The sequence below is a fragment of the Leucoraja erinacea genome, chromosome 6 (genome assembly GCF_028641065.1).
Source record: "Leucoraja erinacea ecotype New England chromosome 6, Leri_hhj_1, whole genome shotgun sequence".
NCBI classification, from domain to species: domain Eukaryota; kingdom Metazoa; phylum Chordata; class Chondrichthyes; order Rajiformes; family Rajidae; genus Leucoraja; species Leucoraja erinaceus.
The window spans coordinates 8,793,892-8,821,827 of NC_073382.1; the positions used below are offsets into that span (position 1 = coordinate 8,793,892).

At 40.6% G+C, this 27,936-nt stretch overlaps 1 protein-coding gene across 2 annotated transcripts in view; it reads right to left on the reverse strand.

Moving 5' to 3' along the window:
• Nucleotides 1-27,936, reverse strand: part of ppme1 (protein phosphatase methylesterase 1) — a 36,902-nt gene that overhangs the window by 3,344 nt on the left and 5,622 nt on the right. For both annotated transcript variants that reach the window (XM_055636570.1, XM_055636569.1), the window contains exons 2-12: nucleotides 23,963-24,056; nucleotides 23,452-23,544; nucleotides 21,667-21,724; nucleotides 15,819-15,870; nucleotides 12,085-12,239; nucleotides 11,089-11,179; nucleotides 3,244-3,309; nucleotides 2,549-2,696; nucleotides 2,181-2,292; nucleotides 2,028-2,072; nucleotides 332-396 (exon numbers count right to left, since the gene is read on the reverse strand). In XM_055636570.1, coding sequence (XP_055492545.1) covers nucleotides 332-396; nucleotides 2,028-2,072; nucleotides 2,181-2,292; nucleotides 2,549-2,696; nucleotides 3,244-3,309; nucleotides 11,089-11,179; nucleotides 12,085-12,239; nucleotides 15,819-15,870; nucleotides 21,667-21,724; nucleotides 23,452-23,544; nucleotides 23,963-24,056 — 979 coding nt within the window. The remainder of the gene's footprint in view (nucleotides 1-331; nucleotides 397-2,027; nucleotides 2,073-2,180; nucleotides 2,293-2,548; nucleotides 2,697-3,243; nucleotides 3,310-11,088; nucleotides 11,180-12,084; nucleotides 12,240-15,818; nucleotides 15,871-21,666; nucleotides 21,725-23,451; nucleotides 23,545-23,962; nucleotides 24,057-27,936) is intronic.

The window sequence follows — 27,936 nt, forward strand, 5'->3', positions numbered from 1 at the left end:
ATATGGCTAATTACTAATCAATTTTACTATCCTATACTGATCATTTATCACAAGACTTTTTCAAAATCTCAATGGTTCATTTTTTTTGATAAATGTACCAACTTGCAGCTACATTTGATTGCTTATTAAACCAGCATGAGCACAAACACCATTATTGTTCAAAATTGGTGATTTTATCAAAAGCTCCCACTACCAGACTGTCCTTGCAAATATTAATCGGTCACTTTTTTAACTTAATTCTGACTTGTAAGGTTTGGAATAACTTGAAATTTGAATACCACGAGTAAATTAAAGGAGTCGCTTTGAATGGAAAAGAATGGACTTTACTTACTTTATCTGGGGCATCTTCATGTACAGCATGGCCACACTGTGGTAGGACTTGCATTTGAAATTTTCCTTTCAACAAATACATATACAGAAAATATAATTATATTAGTGTTTTCATTATTCGATCGTTTCTGTAGCTAGAAATTTTCATCAACACAGGAAGTGGCCATTTTAGACAATAGACAATAGGTGCAGGAGTAGGCCATTTGGCCCTTCGAGCCAGCACCTCCATTCAATATAATCATGGCTGATCATCCAAAATCAGTACCCCGTTCCTGCCTTCTCCCCATATCCCCTGACTCTGCTATCTTTAAGAGCCCTATCTAGCTCTTTCTTGAAAGCATCCAGAGAACCTGCCTCCACCGCCCTCTGAGGCAGAGAATTCCACAGGCTCACCACTCTCTGTGAGAAAAAGTGTTTCATCGTCTCCGTTCTGAATGGCTTACTCCTTATTCTTAAACTGTGACCCCTGGTTCTGGACTCCCCCAACATCGGGAACATGTTTCCTGTCTCTAGCGTGTCCAAGCGCTTAACAATCTTATATGTTTCAAGACTCAGTCTATGCCAACACACAGATCAATCCTATTTCCCCACTAATTTTACCTGCAACCTATCTTTAGACCTTAGACAAGTAACAGCATGGAAACAGACCCTTCGGCCCACCGAGTCTGCACTGACCAGCGATCACCCTGCACACTAACACTATCTGACACACCATTTACTGAGCCAATTAACCTACAAACCTTGGATCTTTGGAGAGTGGGAGAAAACCGTAGCACCTGGAGAAAACCCACGCGTTCACAAGGAGAACGTACTAACTCCGTAGACAACACCCATAGCCAGGGGCGAACCTGGGTCTCTGGCGCTGTAAGGCAGTAACTCTACCACTGCGCTGTCGTGCCACTCCTGCTCACATTCCCATCAACTCCCCAGATTATGCCACACATCTACACACTAGGAGCAATTTATAGTGACCATTCAACCTTCCTACCAACCGCCTCCCCCACTAACCACATCTTTGGAATGTGGAAACAAATCAGGGAGCCCATGTAGGCAGAAGGGGGACATGCAAACTCCACAAAGTAAGCACCAGAGATCATGAGCGAAAATAGGCGCTGGAGTAGGCCATTGGGCCCTTCGAGCCAGCACCTCCATTCAATATAATCATGGCTGATCATCCAAAATCAGTACCCTGTTCCGGCTTTTTCCCCCATATCCCTCGATTCCCTTAGCCTTAAGAGCTAAATTTAACTCTCTCTTGAACATATCCAGTGAATTGGCCTCCACTGCCTGTGGCAGAGAATTCCAGATTCACAACTCTCTGACATGGGTCACGAGAGGTGCACCACTATACATGATGCCCTATTAAATACTTCAGAATATTTTATTTCTATGAACAAAACATTCAGAGTACTATTTATATTTTTGTTCCTTTCATGATTTCAAGCAAGAATGGAGGATGTATTTACATTGTTGGGTAAGTCCTTCGGTAATTCAGCCACAGATCAAATACAGCTTGGGCAGCTTTGTAATATATCATGATGGAAGTAGCCACGTATATGGCTTGCCATGCATACAAAGTATCAAAGACATGTAGGCATATAGTGTACATTAATCCTTGTGAAAAGAATCTGCCATTTGTGATGTTGGCAACCGAGCATCAACTATCACATTCACATTGAAATCATTCCTGGATTTACCTTGCATTTGACCAATCGTGAGGTCTCGATCCAATCTATCAACACCTGCAGCAAAAAAACGTTTTTATAATGGATTATTGGAATTACATGAAAGTTTTTTTAAAACAATTTTTACAAAGGAAAAGAGTTTAACCTATGTATAAGAAAGAGTACCTGCTAGTAATAGTAGTTTGGGGACTGGGCAACTCAGAAAGAGGTTAGATAGACCTTTGAACCACCCTTCCCAGTATTTCTCAGTTTTAGATAGTTCAATACGCCATGTGTACTGAAACAAATAATATTGTACATAATTAACCACGTATAGAACAGTAGAGGCGTTTAATTAAGTAAAATGGTCAGATTCTAGGAAACTAAAATAAAAACTGAAAATGCTCCGCAGCTCAGTCAGAACCTGTGAAGACACAGCAGTAAATACAAAAATAGTGATTACTTACCCCCATCCCATCCCTTCGTAAAATACTTTAGCAATAAGAACATAAAATAATAGAAGTGTATATTTTCATCCAAATTAAACAGCTTACCTCCGGTTTGTCTTCTTTTATACTTATGCTTGGCTCATTTTTTTTCTCCTTCTTTGCGATTCCTCCTTCTTCTTCTTCATCTTCTTCATTAATCGCAGTGTCTACAAAAGCGTGAGAGCTCCCTGGAGAATTCTGCTCTTCCTCATATCTGGACGGAAGCAAGTCAAAATGACTCCATGACTCTTCAGTATTTTTAACCATTTTCCAGCAAAGAATCCCACCATCTTCACCGATTTCCAATCATACCAACTGCCACATCTAACTTCATCTACGTGGTTATACAATATGACCGATCTCTAAACTAAACTATTCTAATGCTTTCCTGCCAGACCTCCAACCTTTCACAATCCTTATCTTTACCAATTTAAATGCTGTTAATTAAAGCCAAACAAAATCTCATTAATCCATTGCCCTTGTCTTCTTTGCCTCCGGGACACCCAAATGAAAACATATTTTGCTTATATACTTCCCTTGCCATCACCTTGGTCCCAAATTTGTTTTCCTCCTCATGTCCTTGAAATGCTTCAAGACTATTTACATGCAGTCGCTAATCAATAGCAATCATTCTCTGACGAGGCACTGATATTTTTTTATATAGGAATTTAAGAGGCAAATCATTACACAGGTCAAAATCTGCTAAGGGGGAAATTAATTTAGCTCAAATTTGTAGGCAAGGATATCAATAATAAAAGTACCGTTTTAGTTGACCAAGCATGGATACTCTTGCCGATTCCAGATTTCGTATCTGACCACTTTTAACACTGCAAAAAAAATTTGGAGAATATCCTATCAAGACAAGTAACATACATCAGTTGTTTAACATCATATAACAAATGATTTGATAATTGTGAAAGCAATATAGGAAGAACTGACATAAATAAGAATTAAACTGACCCTGAAAGTAAAGTAGCATAGCAATCATTATACTATCCCTAACTGAAGTAACATGGATTAAACATAGAAAATAGGTGCAGGAAGAGGCCATTTGGCCCTTTATTATACACAACAGGTGACACTGAGGAGGGTTGGCAGATCTCCTTCCCAAATGACATGGCTTTTTCAATATACCTCTGTAACTTCAAGACCACCTTGACATGCTAACTCACACATTCTCAGATTTTTATTTAAGTCAATTTTTAATTTTTAAATTGCCCTTTTACCTTACCACCTCTGGATTTTTAATCCAGTGGTATTAATACACACTTTTTACCACCACTTCCTTCTGATTACATGCAACAAAAATTAACACAAAAAACATTGTGATGTACAAATATAGACCTGAAGACATCCTAAATTATTTCTGGAATTTGCTTTCATTATTTTTTATCATTTTCTTTGCATAAATAACCAATTTCCAATACACTATTCTGACCCTCCTTTTGCCCATTAGCTACGCCAAGGAAATCAATCTGGCTAAGTGTTTGCACACCATATATCAGTTTTACGTAAACTTAAGAGTATGCAAGCTTTAAAAATCAGTCGTTTGAAGTGTCACAGGGAAATTAGCTCCAAAAAGTGCAATCTCACGCTCTGATGTCATCTCTCAGCAGATTGCTGAACTTGAGTTGTAAACTACATCCCACAAATAGACTGCAGGCCCCTCTAGTTGTCACATCTTTTGGATGTGTTCGTGCCAAACGACATTTTCCAAATATATTTTAACATTGTGTTCCTGTTAATTTCCACTGTATTAAGAAATTGGCTGCTCTTATAATGTGCTCGATAATAAGTATGGCTCAATATATTTTCCTGTCATTAAAATATAATTCCCTAAGTGTATTTTCTATATGTGCACTCAAGTGCTTACATCATTTGATGAATCTTGAAACATAGATGTGTACTTTAAATGTTAAATTCTCTTATTTGTAATTGTATTTCTTTTGCTTTAGAAAATAAAAGCTAACATAATGTTGAAACATTTTTAAATGATCTAGTTATAACAATAGAAGGTAGACAAAAATGCTGGAGAAACTCAGCGGGTGAGGCAGCATCTACGGAGTGAAGGAATAGGTGACTTTTAGGGTCAAGCCCTTTCTTCAGACCGATGTGGGGGTGTGGAGAAGAAAGGAAGAGAGGGAGACAGAAGGCTGTGGGAGAGCTGGGAAGGGGAGGGGAAGGGGAGGAGAAAGCTGGGACTACCTGAAATTGGAGGTCAATGTTCATGCCACTGGGGTGTAAACTGTCCAAGCAAAATATGAGGTGCTGCTCCTCCAATTTGTGGTGGGACTCACTGTGGTCATGGAGGAGGCCCAGGACAGAAAGGTTAGATTCGGATTGGGAGGGGGAGTTGAAGTGCTGAGCCACCGGGATATCAGGTTGATTAATGCAAACTGAGCGGAGGTGTTGGGCGAAGCGATCGCCAAGCCTGCGCTTGGTCTCACCGATGTAGAGCAGCTGACACCTGGAACAGCGGATGCAATAAATGAGGTTGGAGGAGGTGCAGGGGAACCTCTGCCTCACCTGGAAAGACTGCTTGGGTCCTTGGATGGGGTTGAAGGGGGAGGCAACGCGACGAGTGCAGCATTTCCTGCGGTTGCAAGGGAAAGTGCTGGGGAGGGGCGGTTTGGGTGGGAAGGGACGAGTTACGAAGGGAGCAGTCTCTGCGTAAAGCAGAAAGGGGAGGAGATGGGAAAATGTGGCCACTGGTGGGATCCCGTTGGAGGTGGCGAAAATGTCGGAAGATTATCTGTTGTATGTGACGGCTAGTAGGGTGGAAGGTGAGGACAAGGGGGACTCTGCCCTTGTTACGAGTGGGGGGGGATGGGGAGTGAGAGCGGAGCTATAGGATATAGAGGAGACCCTGATGAGAACCTCATCTATAGTCGAAGAGGGGAACTCTCGTTCCCTGAAGAATGAGGGCATCTCAGATGCCCTGGTTTGGAACACCTCATCTTGGGTGCAAATGCGGCATAGACAGAGGAATTGGGAATAAGGGATAGAGTTCTTACTGGAAGCAGGGTGGGAAGAAGTATAGTCCAGATAGGCATGGGAGTCAGTGGGTTTGTCATAGATGTCGGTCAGTAGTCTGTTACCTGCGATGGAGATAGTGAGGTCTAGAAACGGTAGGGAAATGTCGGAAATGGTCCAGGTGAATTGGAGTGCCGGATGGAAGTTAGTGGTGAAATGGATGAGTCAGTGAGTTCTGCATGGGTGCAGGAGGTGGCACCAATGCATTCATCAATGGAGCGGAGGTAGAGTTCGGGGATAGGGCCACGGTACGCCTCGAGCAAGGATTGTTCGACATATCCTACAAAGAGGTAGGCATAGCTGGGGCCCATGCGCATGCCCATAATAGCTAGGCCTTGGATTTGGAGGAAATGGGAGGACTCAAAAGAAAATTTGTTGAGGCTAAGGACCTGGTCCGCTAGGCGGAGCAGAGTATTAGTAGATGGGGATTGGTTGGTTCTGCGATCAAGGAAGAAACGGAAGGCTTTAAGATAATCCTGGTGGAGGATGGAGGTGTAGAGTGACTGAACATCCATGATGAAGATGAGGGAGTGGGGGCCTGGAAAACGCAAGTCATGGAGGAGACGAAAAGCGTGTGAGGTGTCTTGGACATAGGTGGGGAGGGGATGGGGGAGAGATAGGATGGAGTCGAGGTATGTGGAAATAAGTTTTGTGGGACATGAACAAGCAGAAACAGTGAGTCTGCCAGGATAGTCAGGTTTGTGGAATTTGTGGAGAAGGTAAAATCGGGCCGTGCGGGGCTGGGGACCGATGAGGTTGGAGGCTTGGGAGGGCAGGGAGCCGGAAGTGATGAAGTCAGTGATAGTGTTAGGTGCTCGTCTGTGGGGTCATGGTCCAAGGATAAGTAGGAGGAGGTGTGAGGTGAGGTGTTGGGGCCTGGCTTCAGACTGGTAGAGGTTAGCGCGCCAGACTAACACGACACCTCCCGTGTTGGCAGGTTTGATCACCCAGTCGGGGTTGTTGCAGAGTAAGTGGAGGGCTGTACGTTCAGGGGGGGGGAGAGGTTAGAGTGAGAAACGGCAGAGGAAAAGTTGAGGCAGTTGATGTCCCATCGGCAGTTTAAAATGAAAAGGTCTAAAGCAGGTGGATGGCCATGAGGGGGAGTCCAAGAGGAGGGGGTCCGTTGGAGACGGGAGAACCGTCATCACTAGGGGGTGAGGACTCCTTCCCATGGAAGAACATTTGGATGCGGAGGCGACAGAAGAAGAGCTCCACATTGTGGTGAACACGGAACTCATTGAGGTGGGGACGGAGGGGAACAAAGGTGAGGCCTCTGCTGAGGGCAGAACGTTCGATATCAGAGGGGGGGAGGTCAGGGGGGATGGTGAACACACGGCAAGGATGGGGGTTGGGGCCGGAGGAAGGCAGGTTAACGGACTGAGGTCGAGGCGATGTCTGGTGGTGGGGTGGTGGGTGGTCAGGGAGGAGGGGGGCATGAAGACTGTAGTGTGGGTGGGGAGGAGCTGGGGTCATATGGTGCAAGGGGGAGGGGGAAGACCCAGTGGAACACCCACTGTTTCAATGTGTGGGGGGGGGGGGGGGGGGGGGGGGGGAAAGAGCACTAGGACCCACCACAGTCAGACCGCGTGGTGTGAGAGTCTGCAACCTGGTGACTTCAGGCCCGGTGCTGAGCCTTGGACTCAGGTAAGGCCAAGACTGTGGCCTGCTGGTGGGCGGTGGAATGGCGAGGATCGGTAGAGTCACTGCTGGAGGCCCGCGGGGAGTGGAGTCCGGGTCAGCGGGCGAAGCGTCGGAGGTCCCGGTCAGCTATTATATTTTAGTTATAACAATGTATTTGTCCCTGAGGCTATTCTTATTTGTGCTGAATGTTTTCATTTCCATCGATTATCTAAGCATGGTAGAAGACAAATTATTAAACTTTTCTTACAGAAGGCACAAAGGATAGAAAACTGATGTCACATTGAGGAAGAATGGCAGATCACCTTCTACATGATTATCCGATAAACAGAGATTGATTTGGGGGTTAAAAATCATGTTCACATATGTTGAGATTAATTTGATTAAAAAGCCAATTACTTTCCTGTTATAAAAGAGCAGCATAATTCAGCCGTGACCACAATGAATGGCGGTGCTGCCTCTTGCACCTATTTTCTATGTTTTCTATGTAATTCGAAGAAAAATTAAAAAGATAGAAGAATTATAATTGTTATATTCTAAAAATCTGTATGATAGGTGTTTACGAATTGCATTTTTTGGTGGTGGCTGTTAGTTAAATAACTACCCGAAGATGGCACATGAGCTTCACTTTGGAAGACTGCTACCTCAGACTGACTGAAGCTGTGTCCTCACTATCTCAGTCAGCTGAACACCCGATACCTCTGTTCCAGATTCTAATTTTCACTTCAAACTAATTTTTTTAGCAACTATTAGCATTGAACAGTTTTATCATCCTTTGGTCTTTACATAAGCCAGGAATAGAAAGTATACAAATCTCAATTACATCAGAACAATCTGCATTTTTTTAGAGCAGAATTTATTTGCTGCTTTACACTGTCAGAGTGCATCGAGATCCCCATCTTCTCCCAGACCTTACCCCCGAAAAGACAAAATGGTCCACAGTTTATTCTTAGTCATACAGTGTGGATACTGGCCCCTTGGCCCAACTTGCCCACACAAACCAACATGCCCCATCTATACCAGTCCCACCTGCCTGCGTTTGGCCCATATCTCTCCAGATATCCTATCCATGTACCTTCAAAATGTTTATTAAACATTGCGACAGTATCTGCCTCAACTGCCTCCTTCAGCTGCTCATTTCATACAATCACCCCTCACGTTCCAATTAAATCTTTCCCCTCCTCACCTTAAACCTGCGTGGCTGATGCAGTATGATGTAGATAAATGTGAGGTTATCCACTTTGGCGGCAAAAACAAGGGGGCAGATTATTATCTCAATGGGGTTAGGTTAGGTATGGGGGAGGTGCAGCGAGACCTGGGCGTCCTTGTACACCTGGTCACTGAAAGTTGGCGTGCAGGTACAGCAGGCAGTGAATGAAAGCTAATGGAATGTTGGCCTTCATAACAAGAGGATTTCAGTATAGGAGTAAAGAGGTTCTTCTGCAGTTGTATAGGGTTCTGGTGAGAACCCTCTGGAGTATTGTGTACCGTTTCAGTCTCCTAATTTGAGGAAGGACATCCTTATGATTGAGGCAGTGCAGCGTAAATTCACGAGATTGATCTCTGGGATGGCAGGACTGTCATATGAGGAAAGATTGAAAAAACTAGGCTTGTATTCACTGGAGTTTAGAAGGATGAGGGGGAATCGTATAGAAACATATAAAAATATAAAAGGACTGGACAAGCTAGATGCAGGAAAAATGTTCCCAATGTTGGTTGGATCCAGAACCAGGGGCCACAGTCTTAGAATAAAGGGGAGGTCATTTAAGACTGAGGTGAGAATAAACGTTTTCACCCAGAGAGTTGTGAATTTATGGAATTCCCTGCCACAGAGGGCAGTGGAGGCCAAGTCACTGGATGGATTTAAGAGAGAGTTAGATAGAGCTCTAGGGGCTAGTGGAGTCAAGGGATATGGGGAGAAGGCAGGCACGGGTTATTGATAGGGGACGATCAGTCATGATCACAATGAATGGTGGTGCTGGTTCGAAGGGCCGAATGGCCTCCTCCTGCACCTATTTTCTGTGTAAGATATCATGCGAGTTACCAGAAATCTTAGCAAGAATCTACATAGAGAATAACTATTCAATAAGCACACTGCCTATTCTTATTGATGCAGACTCTGAATTGTTCTACTAGAGTACATGCATGGCTCATCTAGGGGAGATGCAAAATATTCTAAAAACTTTTGTGTGTCCCTACTTTGTCATATCCATAGGGAAAGATATGCAATCAATTATTTTGAAAACTGAAAATCAGGTACCTGCAAATCTGATACTTCAAATATGAAACTTTATATTTTACTTGCAGACCAAAATGACCTTGAGGTATTAGGTTTAGTGCAACAGTGACTCAGTTAGACACGGAAAAAGTACATGACTTTTGTGCAACAACTCGTGTTATTGCAGGTTGCAGAGCTCTATAATACCCATCTGGTGAAATTGATCCTCCTTGTTCCTGCCCCTTAGTGAACTGCAATTATTTTGATTCAATACATTGCTGTAGAATAAAGCCCTCTTTGAGGTGCACTATTTTTAGTCTCTGGGAATGCAGAGCCTGTGATTAAGGAAGCCTTTATTCCTCTTGTTATACCGAAGATGCAAGCACCAAACCCACAGAAATTGTGAGATATGCTTACGTTGCTCCCACAAATGAGGACAATTGAACAATGAACTTCCAAATAACTCAAAACTCATGTTGAAATTGTGACTCAAAAGCCTGATAATTCTTTCAACTATTAACATAAATTCATCCTCTAAACTGATGATTAATGACTGATGACTAAGCTCATGATTAATCTGCAATTGGTGACTTGGAAAACAAATTTGCTGAAAAGGAGAGCAAGAACGTTGAGAATGATGTAGGAAAGAACTGAAGATGCTGGTTTAAATTAAAAGTAGACACAAAATGCTGGAGTAACTCAGCAGGACAGGCAGCATCGCTGGAGAGAAGGAATAGGTGGCGTTTCGGGTTCAGACTGAAGAAGGGTCTCGACCCAAAACGTCACCCATTCCTTCTTTCCAGAGATGCTGCCTGTCCTGCTGAGTTACTCCAGCATTTTGTGTCTACAATGAGAATGATTACCATCTTCAAAATGCACTCTATCTGCTCGCCAAAGCTCCTTCAACAGCTTCCCCCAAGCTTACAACTTCTACAACTTAAAAGAACAAAGGCAGAATGTGTAAGGGACCACCACCACTGACAGTTTCCCTCTAATTCGTTCACAATCCTGACTTCGAAATAATTTGGTGTTTCTTTATTGGAACTCCATACTCAAAAGCACTATGGGAGCACCTTAGTCCAACTGATTGCAGCAGCTCAAGGCAAACTGGTCACCACTATTTTGAGTGCGATTAGGCATGGATAATAAACTGTGGCCTGCACAGTGATGCGCAAATCTCAAATGAATAAAAAAAAAATCTGTGTAAATCGTATGGCACCTCTAGCTGACCATTGGTTTAATACTCACTGTTCAATCATTCCTAATTTCAAATCATCTGCATATTCTTTATTTAACAAGTTTTCCTAGATAATTCAAATTTAATTTTGGGTTCCAAAGTTTCCAAATACCCAACTTTCAACCCGAAATGCAACATACCACAGAAAGAACAACAGCATGGACATTTCATATCCAAGGTTCTAACCAGACAGGAATGCTTTTGTTGACATGGCACTTGGATGAAAAGATAGCTTACAGATTTTACTATAATTATCTACTGTTGGAAGGGACTTATGACTTCTAGACCCATTGCACTTGCCCACTAAATAATAGGCTACCTGAAGGGGGGGGGGGGGGGGGGGGGGGGGGGGGGGTGGGGGGGGGGGGGGGGGGGGGGGGGGGGGTGGGGGGGGGGGGGGGGGGGGGGGGGGGGGGGGCCTCCCTCTGAAACTGAGAGATGGAGGAGCTTCTTATAGTCAGAAAGGTAAAATAATCTCACCTCCATTCAATGGCACTTTCAACAGAGTTGAATATTTTCGGCCGACTTCGTAAAAACGTTTGCATGCTGTTTAAAGCGTCCATTGCTGTGCCTAGAAATGTTTTTTTAAAAAAATCATTAAATGCTTTGGAAATTATTTATACATTCATTAACAGTAAAAATTCATATATTACTCAGTGGTTTACAAACACTGTTACTCTTGGGCGACACGGTGATGTAGTGGTAGAGCTACTGCTTTACAGTGTCAGAGACCCTGGTTCGATCCTGACTATGGATGCATGTCTGTACGTTCTCCCCGATCTGCGTGGTTTTTCTCCGAGATCTTCGGTTTCCTCCCCCTCCAAAGACGTACAGGTTTGTAGGTTAATTGGCTTGATATATTTTTAAAAATGCAAATTGCCCCTAGTGTGTGTAAGATAGTGTTAATGTGCGGGTAATCGCTAGTCGGTGCGGTCTCGATGGGCCGAAGGGCTTGTTTTTCAATGCTGTATCTCTAAACTAAACTAAGATGTTACTCTGATGATATTTACATTTCTGGGCAGTGGGCAGGTGCTATAGACCTGCACGGGAAGGTAGACGCTCCCGCCCCCACGGGTCTCGGGCAGATGGGGCTCGTCAGCCTGGGAAGGCAGTCCATCTAGGAGAGGGAAAACCTCCACTGCCTTGTGGCCATATCCAGTCATGGAAAAGGCACCTGGAGTAAACCTCAAGAAAAATCCGGAGTCCGAGTCCCTAAGGCAGTTTGTCGTTGTCTATAACCTCGATCTGGCAGCTCCTGCGACGGCGCTGGTGCCAAACTGTAACGGCCCAGCGACGTGGAGAGGACGAGCTGCATGGGTCACAGCCTGTCCTCCATATGACATCGCCCAGGCTTGCATCCAACCAGGATGCATTACCCATGATCAGTCATGACTGCGGGGGACCTAATATCTACATTTAAACAAGACTAAAACAACTTTGTTCTTTAAGTTTCCCATAGTAATTTAAATAACCCACCTTCCACCACATCAATCACGCAGAGGCCCTGGAGAGATGGAACAAGATTCTTTGCTGCAGAATGAACTGCTATTGCTCCCCCCATACTATGGCCAATCAACAGAACTGGGGGAGCATTTGCACCGTATAGTGTGTTAATTATATCTCCAACATCCCTGTAAAGGAGTAATATATATATATTTTTTTAAATATAAACACATAATCATTCTCAACAAAATTGACTGATAGACCATTTCAAACCGTACTATGTCGAGGTGAGTTATCCCATCTTGGTGTAATATACCAAACAGCCTGGTGTCAAGATATTTATCCCAAGGCTGTTCTTTCAAAATTCAATGCATAAATTGTGTATGTTACATGAATGTGTTAACCTTTAGTGTTAAATGAGTAATCTATAAATAGAACAATTATCATTCAATCCAAGGCCAAATTCAAGACCTGTTTCATCGACCTCCAGAATTGAAAAGGTGGTTCAGATTTGATAAAAAAGGAAATTAGCATGCTACATTAAATGCAATAAAAAATCTTTCGATGCTACGAATAATTTTATGTCTTCACGTTTCGTGCATTTTGATGTAGAGGTAGAAACCAAAGAACTGAATTGATCATATTTCTTTCTGGATTCTTTAAAAGCTGAAAATCAGTTAAAACTGTTTTTTAGCTAATGAAAAACAACTTTCCAAAAGCTTCTAAAACAGTCAGAAAAGACAGAACTAGCAGATCTTGCCAAATCAAATTGATCATTTAATACATAAAATTATTTTTAAAATAAATATTGAGAGTAGAAATGAACTGATGCAGATAAAACATGCAGATAAAACATGCAGACCTAAACCATTTGAAATACATTTTAATTGCCGTTTTTCAGTGCCTAGAATAGGGTTAATTTTGAGTTAATGGAGTACTTTTGCAATGTTGCAGTGTATTTCAAATATATAAAAAAATTAGCAATGAGTCATTGGGTATTTTCCTGAAACTAATAGTAGTTTAAATAGCAAGAACTCTGGAATAAATTATATTTATTAACTGTTCTATTTTTGATTTTGCAGTAACATTCAACACAAACATCCTTTGGAAGTCCACATATCAATAGAATATACAGGAGTCAGTTGTTTTATTATTTATCCATTATCCAAGAGCATCATACTGGCATTTACTGTAGCTATCAGTGTTTTTCATTACATTTTATTTTTCTAATTGCCTGGATAATATTAAACATTTTAAGGTCTGCTGCATCGAAAACTGATGTAATTAAATATTCAGCCTGAAAGAACACTTTGAAGTGAAAGTATTTTTAATAAGGATGAGAGAATTAAAATTAGGAATATTCAATAAACCACAGTCAAGTGCAGCTGACACATTCAAGTCTCAGCTGCAGCTGATAGTTCAGTGTTAAAGGGAATGTGTATATGTGTGTGCGCACACATACGTGTTCACAAAAATAGGTTGCTGAATCAGAGCCAACAATGAGCTTAATGTCAGAAATGATATTTCTCCACCAGCATCTATATTTCAAAAACAGGCATTTAGATTGGGATAAAACGTACGTACACAATCCACCTACCCTTATCTGGGTTCAAAATAAACCCAGATTACCAGTGATCATTGCTTCTTTCATATTTGGCCAATAGAGACCAAAGATCAACAGGTCATCCTCTCATTAAATATCAGCATTTACTTTATTATGATGCAAAAATAACTGATCGCAAAAAAAACCCATAGTAAACTAAATTTGAGATAAAAACAAGAAGTCAATCATGTGCATTCGCTTAGTGCCTGCCTTTGCCTCTCTTCTCTCATGCAATGACACTTCCTTTGCAGCACGACTCATGACAGGCTACTGAGTTTCAGTGGAGGAAACAATAAATAATAAATCAAATACAAATGAAAGATAAACCTAACCATCTTTGTGCCTGGATCATCACCGTCTTAGCTTTGGTAATACAGCTTCAGCTGGCTACTCAGGGGCAAGAGCAAGGGTGCAGTCGAGTGATGTTTAAAAACTACCATTTGTTCCAATGAGGAATCACTGACCTGCAATATTATTTAATTGTTTCTCCCTCTCTTCAGATACTGACTAAATTGCTGACTATTTCCAGCAATTTCTGGTTTTATTTTGGAATTAGAAATAGCAGTTCCCTCTCAGAGGACGGTCGGGATTGGCTCGGTGGCACTACCCTTTTACGTCAGAAATCCTAATAAACTATTGCCGTGCTATTGTAAGAGGGTGAAAGCCCCTTTATTATAACACTATAAACATAGAAATTGCTACCTTTCAACTTCAGCTCAAGCCTCTTGTGCAGCACAAAGCCATTGACTTATGCTGGTCGAGAAAGATACAACTACTTTCCAGAGCTACAGCACATATACATCATTAAAATAATAATCAGGCCATAAATAGATGAATAATAGCGGCATGTAGCGTAAATACTATTTCTATTAATGAGTTTCTATAAATGGCTGCAGGGTGATCAAACGGTGTTGTTAATATGATAACCTGATTCCACAGTTTAGAAAAAACTAAATGTTTTACTCTTAATGGGAAAATGCTGTAATAATGTTAAAATTAGAGTTAGAGATTTAATATAGGAACCAATATTGTCACAAAAACTGGAATTCTCTCCTCTGAACGTCATTGGATTCTGGTTCAATTCAAATATCCAGTACTCGGATCCATAGTACAAAATCATGAGAGGAATAGATCGGGTAGATGCACAGGGTCTTTTGCCCAGAGTATGTGAATCGAGGACCAGAGGACATAGGTTTTAAGGTGAAGAGGAAAAGATTTATTAGGAATCTGAGGGGTAACTTTTTCCACACAAAGGGTGGTGGGTGTATGGAACAAGCTGCCAGACGAGGTAGTTGAGGCTGGGACTGTCCCAACGTTTAAGAAACAGGTACATGGATAGGACAGCTTTGGAAGGATATGGACCAAGCGCAGGCAGGTGGGACTAGTGTAGCATGGACATATTGGCCGGTATGGGCAAATTGGGCTGAAGGGCCTGTTTCCACACTGTATCACTCTATGGCTTAGATGTTTTGTTTCTCTTAATAGGCATCAAGAACATGGAGCAAAAGGAAATAAATGGATTTGAAGTAAAGAATAACCATGATCCATCTGAATGGCATAATAGGCTTGTGGGGCTCAGTGCCCTTCCTATGCCTCTATTGACTACAATGACTGTACTCAGTTGCCAGTAGAATTCTAGAACAAAGCTGAAAAACTATTTCACAGTAATAACTGCATTCGAGATTAGCTGTCAAAATTTTTTTTTTTTTTCTGTTTTTATTTTCCCACAACAATTAACAACTAAACTTTGAAACCAAAATCATAAATATATGAATCCACAGATTATTTTCCTCTCAAAGCTTTGATGTAAATCTAACCATGGAAAAGTAAATAGAAAACTATCTACAGTTTCGGCCGTGCTAAGTGTGTGTTAGTTATTCATATTATTAAAAGTTTTGCAATCTTTTTGGAACACTTGCATTTCACATTCAAGATGTAACTGCAGAAACTGCTAGACAGGATGTAGCTCACAATGGGAGATCTTGTCAACAGATGGAACAGCCCACACACAATAACATTTCACAGGTTGCTGAGGAATTATGATAAGGCCCTAATGACCTTGCAGTAACACAGAGGAGGAATGTACTGGTACAAAATAAACAATTTGTAATTTGGTGGCTGAATCATTTACAACATGAAAATAATTACTTTATTGCCTTTGTACCTGGACATTTTTTCTGCTGAAAGATTATCACTGTCTACGACTTTTGTATCACCTGAAAGATAAATAGGACCTTCAGTTAATGTTTTCATAACAGATGGTTTCCTGCCTTCATATTAAATAAATTATGATTTGATCTTGTGCATTTGGCTTATACATTTTCATGAACAGAAAACTACCCATATTACAAACATAAGCAAAAAAAAGGAACTATCATGCTTATTTGTAGTAACATCGCTCCAGTATTAATTAGCCTTGCAGAAATCTAGAGCTTTTGACTTAATATGTTCATAGCAAACAAAAAAAAAGCCATTCAGGCTAGTTCCATCTGCCAGTCCTCAGTCCCTACTCTGGTTGATCATACCACAAATTCTCATCCAGGTACTTTTCAAGTGTGGGTTTATGCCTTCACCGCACATTTATACGGCGAGTTTCAGACTTCCTGAACTCTGTTTTCCCCATTTAAAAAGAGTTATTATTAAACTTTTACATATCACCTTAAACCTATATCAGCCAGTTATTGACCTATCACCCTATCCAAGCATCGCATATTTCACCAACATCAACCAAATCTTCCCTCAGTTCCAAAGAGAATAGTTTTTTGTTTTCCTGGCAACATCCTTGCAGATCTCCTCCATACATCTTGTGCAAGAAGGAACTGCAGACGCTGGTTTAAACCGAAGATTGACACGAAAAGCTGGAGTAACTCAGCGCAACATGCAGCATCTCTGGAGAGAAGGAATGTGTGACGTTTCGGGTCAAGACCCTTCCTCAGACTGAGTCAGGGGAGAGGGAGACAGAGATAAGAAAGTGTAAGGTGTGAAAATGAGACATCAAAACGGATGATGGTCAAGAAAAATGTAGATTTCTTGACCATTGATTGCTAGGAGATGGTGACAATAACGCATACAGAGATAACATTTAATCGGGAAGACAGTCAGACTGGTTGGAGAACTGGGAAGGGGCAGGGATGAAGAGAGAAGGTAAGCAAGGGTTACTTGAAGTTAGATAAGTCAATATTCATACTGCTGGGGTGAAATATGAGATGCCGTTCCTCCAATTTACACTGGGCCTCACTCTGACAGTGGAGTTGGCCCAGGACAGAAAGGTCAGTATGGGAATGGGAGGGGGTTAAAGTGTTTAACAACCGGGAGATCAGATAAGTTTAGGTGGACTGAGCGGAGATATCCAGCGAAACGATCGCCGAGTCTGCGCTTGGTCTCGTCGATATATAGGAGTCCACACATCAGTAGATGAGATTAAGGCCCGAGGAAAGGTGAAATTTCTTCACTCATGGGATTATGAACCTTTAGAATTCCCTAGTTTTCTATTTTTATTTCAGACTGGTCAAAACTTTGTGGTTCTATTTGACCTCAAGCCATGGAACATTCACCCTGCCATTTCTAAGACAGAACATCTCCATTCCTGTGTCAGTCCAGCTCTTGCTAAACGCTCATCTCGTGCCTGTGCTACATTTAGTTTTTCCAATGTACTCCTGACCTGCTGTCATTGCAGTACCTACTGCAAACCAGAGGTCATCCAAAGCCACAGCTGGCTAGTTCATGACATTGACCCAATATTGTTCACTTAGAAGCTAGTAAAATAACACAATAATGTTAAGATTTGCAACCCCATTTTCAAATCCCTTCAAGAGTTTGCCCATTCCTGTCATTGTAAACTCCTCCAAACATACCAGACAGCTACATTCCTGAGATTGATGTTTATGCTCAAATAGTTTTGCATGTGGCAGCCATGCTTTCAGCTACCAATGTGTCAAGCTCTAGATTTCTCTCTCTAAACATCACTACCTTTTGACCACTACCTGCTCCTGCAAGAGGCTTCTGATCTGCAAGTCTGCTGATCTGATTATATGTCCAGCCAAAAGTCCTGGGATGTTTTGCCAAGGTAAAATGAGCTGCACAAATATGAACATATTTTATTTCTGAAAAAAAGGAATTCTACACTATATTTATGAAAGACTGTTTCCTTTGGAGCATCGGAGGCTGATGCATGACCTGATAGAAACAAGCATAGGAGGGGTAGATAATCAGAGTCTTTTTCCTTGGGTGGAAATTTCAAAAGCCAGTGAGCATAGCTCAAAAGGTGACAGCAGGAACATTTTAAGGGAACGTGTGAAGCAAGTTATTTTTCTTTTCGGTATTTCGAGGTCGCGGGCAAAATGCGACTTCATGCGCGCTGGATCGCGTAGTGCACGTGTGAACACAACCCGTTCCGGCACCAGGAACGGCTGCAGCCCGCTCTGGCACGGGGAAATCATCCCACGGGCGGGATTGAATCCCTTCGCGGGCCACGAGTTTGACACCCCTGGATTAAACCATGTGCAGGCAGATGGTATTACTTTAACATAGCATCAGATCAGCACTGTCATTGTGGGCCAAAGACCCTGTCCTGTGCTGTACTGTTCTATGTATCACATAAGTGAATGGGAGGTAAATTGGCAATTTTACAAGTCACCACAGTAGAACAGAGATGTTGGTATAATGTAATAATAATTGGTATTATTATTATTATTACACATATGTAATTAGGTTTTTATAACATATCATGTTACACTGCATTACATTATATAATGTAACATAACATTATGTTAGAAAGTGCCATTGCATCTACCATACCCAAAATGACTAAGTTACCCATTTCTACTTTGCATCTGTGCGGAAGCGCAGAAAATCATCAGGTGTTTCAACTTGGATGAAAATGGCATTATGAGTTCAATAAAGGCGATCATTGGGTTACATATGGATTGTTACAGAGAACTTCCCGTAAGCTGATTTCTCCAATGTCAGAAACATCCATTTTCTGTAGCTACTCATATCGTCTCACTCTCCACCACACACATGCTATAATGCTTTAATTTCATTAAAATTGCACTAACATTATCCATAATCAACCCATAATGGATTACACACTGTATATAGTTATTCATTAATAGGATGAAACATTAGTATTGCTCAATTATTGAAAAATGCGTTAAAAATGTATGGTAAAACTAGCGTTGTCAGATTTCCACTGGTCACCATTGGTAACCCAGGGAGCCCCATGTTATATTTTCTCAGCAGTACAGTTCATAGATGCCATGGAGACTTAACCAATGGAGCTGCTGACTCACAGCTCCACTTATCTGGGCTCAAGACTGACCTCTAATGCTGTCTATATGGAGTTTGCACATTCTCACTGTGACCATGTGTGCTTCCTCTGGGTGCTCCAGTTTTCTCCCACATTCCAAAGATGTGAATTGGTAGGTTAATTGGCTTCTATAACTTCTTCCTAGCATCTATGTGATTGGCAGAATCCGGGAAAAATTGATAAGAATAAGAGGAGAATAAAATGGGATTAGTGTAAATGGATGCTTGACAGTTGACGCAGATGCGATGGGCTGAAGGGCCTGTTTCCATACTATATAACTCTATGCCCTTACAGACACCTGGAAATAATTGTCTCCCAAGCCCTGGGAGACAAAACAACTGACTCAAACATTGTACATGTTATGGTTTACAAATATTCTGTTCAGCTCTACGTTTTGGGAACATCAAGTCAAAATGTATATGCCTAAGAATATTCACTACTTATCTCTAAGTCTGAGAGGACATAGTCTATGTTACCATGTTAGCATAGAAAGTTCTAGTGCCAGAATCTCATGTTTTGTTATGCTGTTAAACCGTGTAAAGAAATTACTTCAGGGGCGTTTTACGAACTACCGGTTAATGGTGTTTTAAGGATAATGCTTTCCTAAATATACGAGGGCAGCAAGTCAAAAATTGCAGTAGCCTCTGAACTCATTTCTAGCAGAAACTAAACTGTGAAGGTAGACACAAAATGCTGGAGTAACTCAGGGGGTCAGGCAGCATCTCTGGAGAGAAGGAATGGGTGACGTTTCGGGTCGAGACCTTTCTTCAGACTAAACTGTGAAATTGGCTCATATTGGCTATTTTCTAAAAGAATAGTTTCTATTAACCAAGAAGCTTAATTTTGTGTAGTTGAAAATCATTTTGTTTTATGATATAAACAATGTACATATTGCTCTCCGATAGGTTTTGAAGATGAATTCAGAAATATAGCATAAGGTGGCCATAACGTCATGGTCTACCACGAAGGATTTGATTTTGCTCCTGACCACATTACTACAAATGTGATATGTCCATAATCCAAGAGATTAGTGTCTTTTAGTACTTTGTTGTGGATTCGAAAATCGATAGGAGCTGTATAATAAATGATGAGAGCGAGTGGGACCATAAAGTGGGAATACTTGAATAGACATTTGGAGTATACGCAAGTTTAAGACCGTGTACTAACATTTGTAGTTGGGGGGAGGGGGGGGGCAGAGAGCCAAAGCACAAGGTATACAAGAAAGAAATAATGAATTTAGAGATGCAGCATGGAAAAAGGCCCTTCGGCCCACCGAGTCCGCACTGATCAGCTAGTTCACGAACACTATCCTACACACTAGTGTGAGAAAAGGGTTTATAGGGATGGTTGAATTATACTAGAACTCTGAAAAATATAACTTAGAAAGAAATTAGCTTATCAGCAGAAGCCAGACTGCTGGTAGAATAAAGTAACAATATACAGAACAGAGAGAAATTCTAGATAAAAAGTAGCAAACAGATAGAAACTTCAGCAGAAGGCCTTGGGAGTCTTTGACGTCAGGAGATGGTCCGAGACATTCCTGGACTTTCTCGTGGGAATGTGGGCTTTATGTTATGATTGGACGAAACTCGATGGGGAGACATGAGGTAGTGACCATAGTGAAGAAAAGTATAAAGATAGAAATCATCTCCATTTTCTTTGTGCCTCTAGGGGACATCAGAGGAGAGGCACCTATTCTGCAGAATATGAAATTAATAAAAACACTTCTTTGTCTGAATTTGTCTCAAGAGCATTTGTGATTTTTGAATCTCACACTAGGGACAATTGACAATTGACAATTTTACCAAACCAATTATCCTACAAACTTATACGCCTTTGGAGTGTAGGAGGAAACCGGAGCACCTGGGGAAAACCCAGGTGGTCACAGGGAGAACTTTCAAACTACGTACAGACAGCACCCGCAGTCAGGAACGAACCCGTGCCTCTGGTGCTGTAAGGCAGCAGCTCTATTGCTACGCCACTGTGCTGCCTACTAAACACAGGGAAGCACAGTCTCAGAGAAGGATCTGAATCAATGAAAACTTATAGATGTTCCTAAAAAGAATCAGATCCACTGTGTTCTTAAAAGTGATGAAACATGAATAAAAATATAAAGCCATACTAGTTTAAAAAGAAACAAAATGGAGGTTTCTTTATCAAACCTAATGACAAATATTTTTAGCAGCTAGAATAATATATATTTTTTATCAGAAGGTAGACAAAAATGCTGGAGAAACTCAGCGGGTGAGGCAGCATCTATAGAGCGAAGGAAATAGGTGACGTTTCAGGTCTCGACCCTTCTTCAGACTGATGTGGGGGTGTGGGGGGGCGGGAAGAAAGAAGGAAGAGGCGGAGACAGTGGGCTGTGGGAGAACTGGGAAGGGGAGGGTAAAGGAGAAAGGAGAAAGCAGGGACTACCTGAAATTGGAAAAAATCGTCCCTGCTTTCTCCTTTCCACTCCCCTTCCCAGTTCTCCCACAGCCCACTGTCTCCGCCTCTTGCTTTCTTCTTCCCACCCCCCACCCCCCACATCAGTCTGAAGAAGGGCCTCGACCTGAAACGTCACCTATTTCCTTCGCTCCATAGATGCTGCCTCACCCACTGAGTTTCTCCAGCATTTTTGTCTACATTCGATTTTCCAGCATCTGCAGTTCCTTCTTAAACATTAAATTTTTTTATCAGAAGTTAGTTTAAATGAACTTACCATGGCCTCGCAGGTCTACTGCCACAACTCTGCATTTAACACGACTGATAATCAAGGACTGTAGTCAAAAATAACAGATCATCAAAGTTATATAAACTAATAAGTCACATCGCAATAACTCTTTATCTACAAATAAACATCTTCCAGAAAGATTAAAAATTTAATCTTTTATTCCAAATTTTGAAATTTCAGTATCAATTTTTGGTGAAAAATTACTTCATGGCAAGAAGAAATGGCAATAAATTTTGTTGTTCGAATGTTGCCACCATTCTGGGATAAAAACATTCACCTACTTAAACGTGTTTAATGTTCCATTATGTATAATGTTGCAATTACATTGTTATTATGGTAAATTCAGCACTAAACATCATGAGTTCGCACACTGATAAATAAGCCGTGCCACCTTCTTTCCCATCCCTTCTGCATGCACTGATCCATGCATTGCTACTGCTAACTATGAAGTATCACAACAGTTATTAAAAACTATGAAAATATCAAAAAGCCAAACCTTGCCCTGAGAGAATTTACTCTTTTCAGTTTAGGTTAGCACAGTCTGATTCATGATGGCTATCTCATTGGTGTTTTATAATCATTCAGCAATTCAGCATTGCTTCACTGCTTTCACATTCTGTGCCTCTATTGATAAAACCCCAAATTACGCAAGCCTTATTAACAGGTTTCGCAACCAACTCCTGTAATTTTCTTCAATTCTTGCACTAAATATCTGGGATTCTGCACCCCTTTTAGTTTAATTTAGTTTAGAGAAAGCAGGGAGTCCGTGCCGACCAGCAATCCCTGCTCATTAACACTGCCCAACACATATTAGGGAAAATTTACACATATACCAAGCCAATTAACCTACAAACCTGTAGGTCTTTGGAGTATGGTATGAAACCGAAGATCTTTGGAGAAAACCTACGCGGTCATGGGGAGAACGTAAAACTCCGCTCAGACAGCACCCATAGTTGGGATTGAACCCGGGTCTCCGGTGCTGCAAGGCAACAACTCTACCGCTGCACCACCGTGCCAAATTACATTTCGGACAAATCCTTCCTCGTTTATTTCATCTCAATCAACATCAAAATTAACCACTTCACATTGCACTTCATCTGCAATACACTGCCCATTCCACCCGTTTGTTTTATCACCGTAACCCATTACTGTTCTTTTTGCAGTTCACACAGCTGCCAAATTTAGTGGCATCCAGTAATTTACAAAAGGCATAAAGGTTTCACATGTGGAAATCAAATTGTTAATCCAACACAAATTTTGGTCATAAAGAGGCAGAATAAACAATATTTATCTCAGTCCCTATTATGATGCATCAAATTTAGGACCTAAATTTCATTAGTCAGAGAACCAAGAGAGAGTGTTTTATTGTCATATGTCCCAGACGGGACAATGAAATTCTTACTTGCTGTAGCACCCATTAGTAAAAAGCAAAGAAAATGCAAGATAAGTGCAGGGCCAGTTTTGTAAACAGCAAATTTCCTAAATGGTATTCATTCTCCAGTCCCACTAACACAGAACAATCAGTTGGAGATACTAAGAGGTATGTAGTGCTATTGAATTTTAGGCCAACCTTCTGAAGAAAGCAAAGATTTTATTCTTATTAAAACATGCAAGCACAAGCACAGAAATGTGAAACGTAACAGGAATTAAATCACAGAATATATTGAAATAATCTTAAAATAATCATAATTTTACTTGTCGGTATACAAAGATATTTGGCCAATTTCACTTTAAACAACAACCAATTTCCTTTTAAAATTTGCAATTACTTACAGAAAAAACTGCCCAGGAGAGGGCTGAATGGCCTCCTCCATGTAATAATAAAAGGACAGGTCCTTCAGATCCACTTTTGTAGATTCGAAAAGAGTACATGTAGTTAAGGTTTACATGCAAAATATAAAAAAGCATATAAGGGTTAAAGGATAATGTATAATATCCTCTAAATATGGCCAGATTAAAATAGCCTCATTGTCTATCACAACAACATTTGTAACCTTGCTAGTGTTATACATTTTTTACATTAGATTGAAGATGATCAAAGGATAGGAGAGGGGGTGAAACATATCCCCTCGTGGAACATATTTTCAAGTTGGTTTTAAAAATAATAAAAATATGAACCAACCTCAAGACTTTTAATGCTGATGGAGACAACGTTATTTTATGTTGTGGGACACAAAATAAATCTAGAAATGCAACCAATAAGCTAAACTGAATTCCTGATCAAGACCAGACTTATATACGAACGTACAGGCCTTGTAGTGCACTGGAATTTTATAAAGGATATATCTTTACTTTTTCCCCTCTTAATTATGACATCTTCCATTGTTTCAAAATAATGATTCCAGGGCACTGGTGAGAAGTCCCGTTTTCTTCCAGGGCTATAACAAAAGGGACATTAAACATTAGTTAAAGATAGCCATCAATAATCTATGTACAATTTTAGAACATATTTCCTTTGGGGAAATCACAACATGTCAGTTCTGTATGTTTCCGATTCATTATTTGTAGGTATCCGGTGAGAAAGGTAAATTAGGAGGGCTAACCAGCTGTTCCAGTAGAAAATATCACTTTGTTGCACAGTACTTAAAGCAGAAAACTGCAGAGATTGAAGACCCAAAACAAAAGCTAAATACTAGAAGCACTCAGCAGATCAAGCAGCAACATTGGAGAGAGAAACAGTTAGCAAACCAGGTTGTGGTTATCAGAATTTTCACAATGAAAGATCAAAAATAAACTAGGCATGGGAGAGAGAATTAACAATGGCAGATAAGGACAACTAAGCATCCAATTAATTTTCACTTTAATTCCCTATCCCACCCCCATTCTAACCGCTCTGTCGTCAGCAAGTGGACTGTGAGAAAGACCACACAGCAATCAAGGAATTAAAATGAAAGGGAAAAACATTTTTTTAATCACTTTTATGGCATATTCATGACTGCTCACATCAGGGGTTCACATCAGGAGATAATATAATTCCCTAACTGAAAGAGAACCAAACAATCATTACTGAGTACTGAGAGAGATTACTATATCAAAATTATTTTGCATGGCATTAAATTGTGAAAATGCATCTAGCAGGAGAGAAGGAGAGAGGAACAGAGATATTTGCAGTGGATTGCCTTTCATCAGAGAAAGTTACGTAACTTTTTCATTTTTTCTATTCCAACTAACACTTTGTCTCCATGCTATCAATTACTTTTTTTCCTTTTTCTCTGCCCTCCTATTTGCTCTTCCATCCTCTATTTTCCAGTTCTGATGCAAAGTTGTTAATAATAAACAGTGTTTATTTCTCTCGCCCGAGATTACTCTGCTGAATAATTCCAGCATCTGGAGTATATTGCTTTTGAATTATTACTTGGCATGGTACTGGATGGGTCAGCAAACCATCCATTCACTTCTAAGACCAAGATTCCAACGCACGAGAACCTTCTAATTCTGCTGACTATAAATACCCTGTAAAATTTTGATTTGTTTGCACTCAACCAACTTCTTTCTGAGATGTCAACAGAATAAAATTTCCTTTAGATTAGTTGAGGAAAATTGGCCAAAGGGTTGATTGATAAGGGAAAATGGGCAAACAAATAAATGACTAATTAAAACAAATTAGTCATATGTGGGTTTAGTGTTGGGATTAGTGACCTTGATGACAATTTGGCCATGAATCAGACTGAAATAGGGATGATTCTCATTGGTCAGTATTTGCACACGAACCCCGACTCACCATAAATACTACTACATGCTATTTCATGGCAAACTAGTACTTGGTTCTATTTCAACCAGCAAGCAGTGTATAGAAGATGACACATGGCATCCATTAATGAAACTGTACCAACACACTGAAATTCCATTGCCTTCTTAAAATAAAGCATTTATGAAAACAGATTCTAGTCGTTTAATCAAATATGTTACTGATATTAATCTAAGAACATAAAACATAGAAAGGTACAGCAAAGGAATAGCCCCTTTGGCCCATGATGTTTGTGCTGACTATGATGCCAATTTAAACTATATGTACATTTGCCTGCATGCCATCTAAATGGCTCATATCGTATCTGCTAACACCACTACGCCTAGCAATGCATCCAGGCACTTACCATTCTCTGTGTAAAACAACTTTCCCCACACATCTCTTACACATTCTTCTCTGACCATAACACTATGCCCTCTCGTATTTGAGATTTCCACCCTGGGAAAAAGACTATGACCTTCTCTCCTGTCTATGGCTCTCATAATTTTATATACTTCTGTCAGGTTGCCCCCTCTCCCTTCAGCACCAGAAAAAAAGTCCAAATTTATCCCACTGTTCCTTCAGGCAAATACTTTCAAATTCAAGCAGCATCTCCAGTGAAGCTCTGCACCCTTTCCAAAATCTCCACACTCTTCATGTAATGCAACCAGAACTGCACACAATACTTTAAATGTTGCCTATCCAAAGTTTTATATTGTTTCAACATGACTTTCATCCTTTTATACACAACACCCTTACGGACCTTATGGATGAAATCAAGCATGCCCTAAGTATTCTTAACCACCCTATCTACTTGTGTTGGCACTTTCAGGGAGCTCTAGATTTTTGCCCCCAATCCCTCTGAACACCAATGCACCAAGGGTCCATCCATATACTGTATATTTTCCTCTTGCATTTGACCTCAATGCTCACATTTCTCTATCCATATTTCCAACTGATCTATATCCTGCTGAATCTTTTGACAAACTTCCTCACTACCCACAAGTCAACCATTTTTGTGTCATCTACATATTTATTAATCAAACCACCTGATTTTGTCCAAAAATATTTATATATATTCAAAACACTGATCCTTGCAGAACATCACGAGCCACCGACCTCCAGCCAAAATAACACCCTACCCTTTGTCTACTATGGCCAAACCAATTTTCAAACCAATCTGCCAAGCCATGGATCTTATATGCCTTATCTTCTGGATCAGCTTACCAGGAGGGACCTTGGTACAGTTCATGTGCAAAACATTCACTGCCTAGCCTCATCAATCATCTTCTTCACCTTCCCCAAAAAAAACTCAAATCGAGTTTGTAAGACATGGACTTACCCGCACCAACTGGCCTTTAAATTACTTCCAAATATCAGATGTGGGCTAACAGCTGCTTCCAATCTGCTCTTCCTAGCTCCTGCCTAACACCGTTGTAATTCGCCTTCTCCAATTTAGCACTTTCCTGCAAAGTCCACTCTGATCCTTATCCATGACTATCTGAAAACTTAAGAAGTTATGATCTCTGTTCCGAAAATGATCTTCTACTGAAACTTATTTCCCATTACAATGTCTAGTATGGCCCCTTCACTATTATTAATGTGTGATGTCAAGAAACCCTCTTGGATTCTATGGGTTATTGATTGGAGACGATCAGCCATGATCACAATGAATGGCGGTGCTGGCTCGAAGGGCCTCCTGCACCTATTTTCTATGTTTCTATGGATGCATTTAACGAATTCTGCACCATCCAAGCCTCTGGCACTAAGTCCCAATCAATATTGGGGAAATTAAAGTCACCCACTACAACTATCCTGTTGCTTTTACATCTTTCCATATGCTGCTGACATATCTGTTCCACTATCTCCTGCTAGCCTTTGGGAAGCCTATAATAACACCACATAATAACGAATGCAGCCTTTTCCATTCCCGAGCTCTACCTATATTTTCCACTTTTCTTAGCAAAATAAGTATCTCTAAGAAATACAAATCAAATAAATTAAACTTTCTCGAACAATAATTTCAAGAAATACATGTCCATTTAAGACCAGCTCAAATTCTTTGTTTTCCCAATCAGGTCCAACTCTTAAAGTACTTCTTACGTTTATAAAGCTAAACAATAAACATTGTTTTCTGAAGAACATGACAAATCACAACATAAAATCATATGGAAATACAAAATGAGTGGGCAGTTGCAATATTCTGAGACTCAGCACTTGGTCTTGTGATTAAAATTTACATTTAACGTAAAAAAAGCACAATAGCATGTATTTTGCAAGCAAAACTCCTATGCAGTTAGGTTAAAAAACAATTAAAAATTCTTCATTAATTGAAATTGCAATAATCTGCTGTATAAAGCAAAATCTAAATTTAAGTTCACAACTAATAATATTCAGAAAATCTCTAATACTATTGGGATTACCTAAAATTGGAAAATTCAATGTTCATACCGTTGGGTTGTAAGCTACCCAAGTGGAATACAGGGTGCTGTTCCTCCAGTTTATGTGTGGCCGCCTCCTTGCAATGGAAG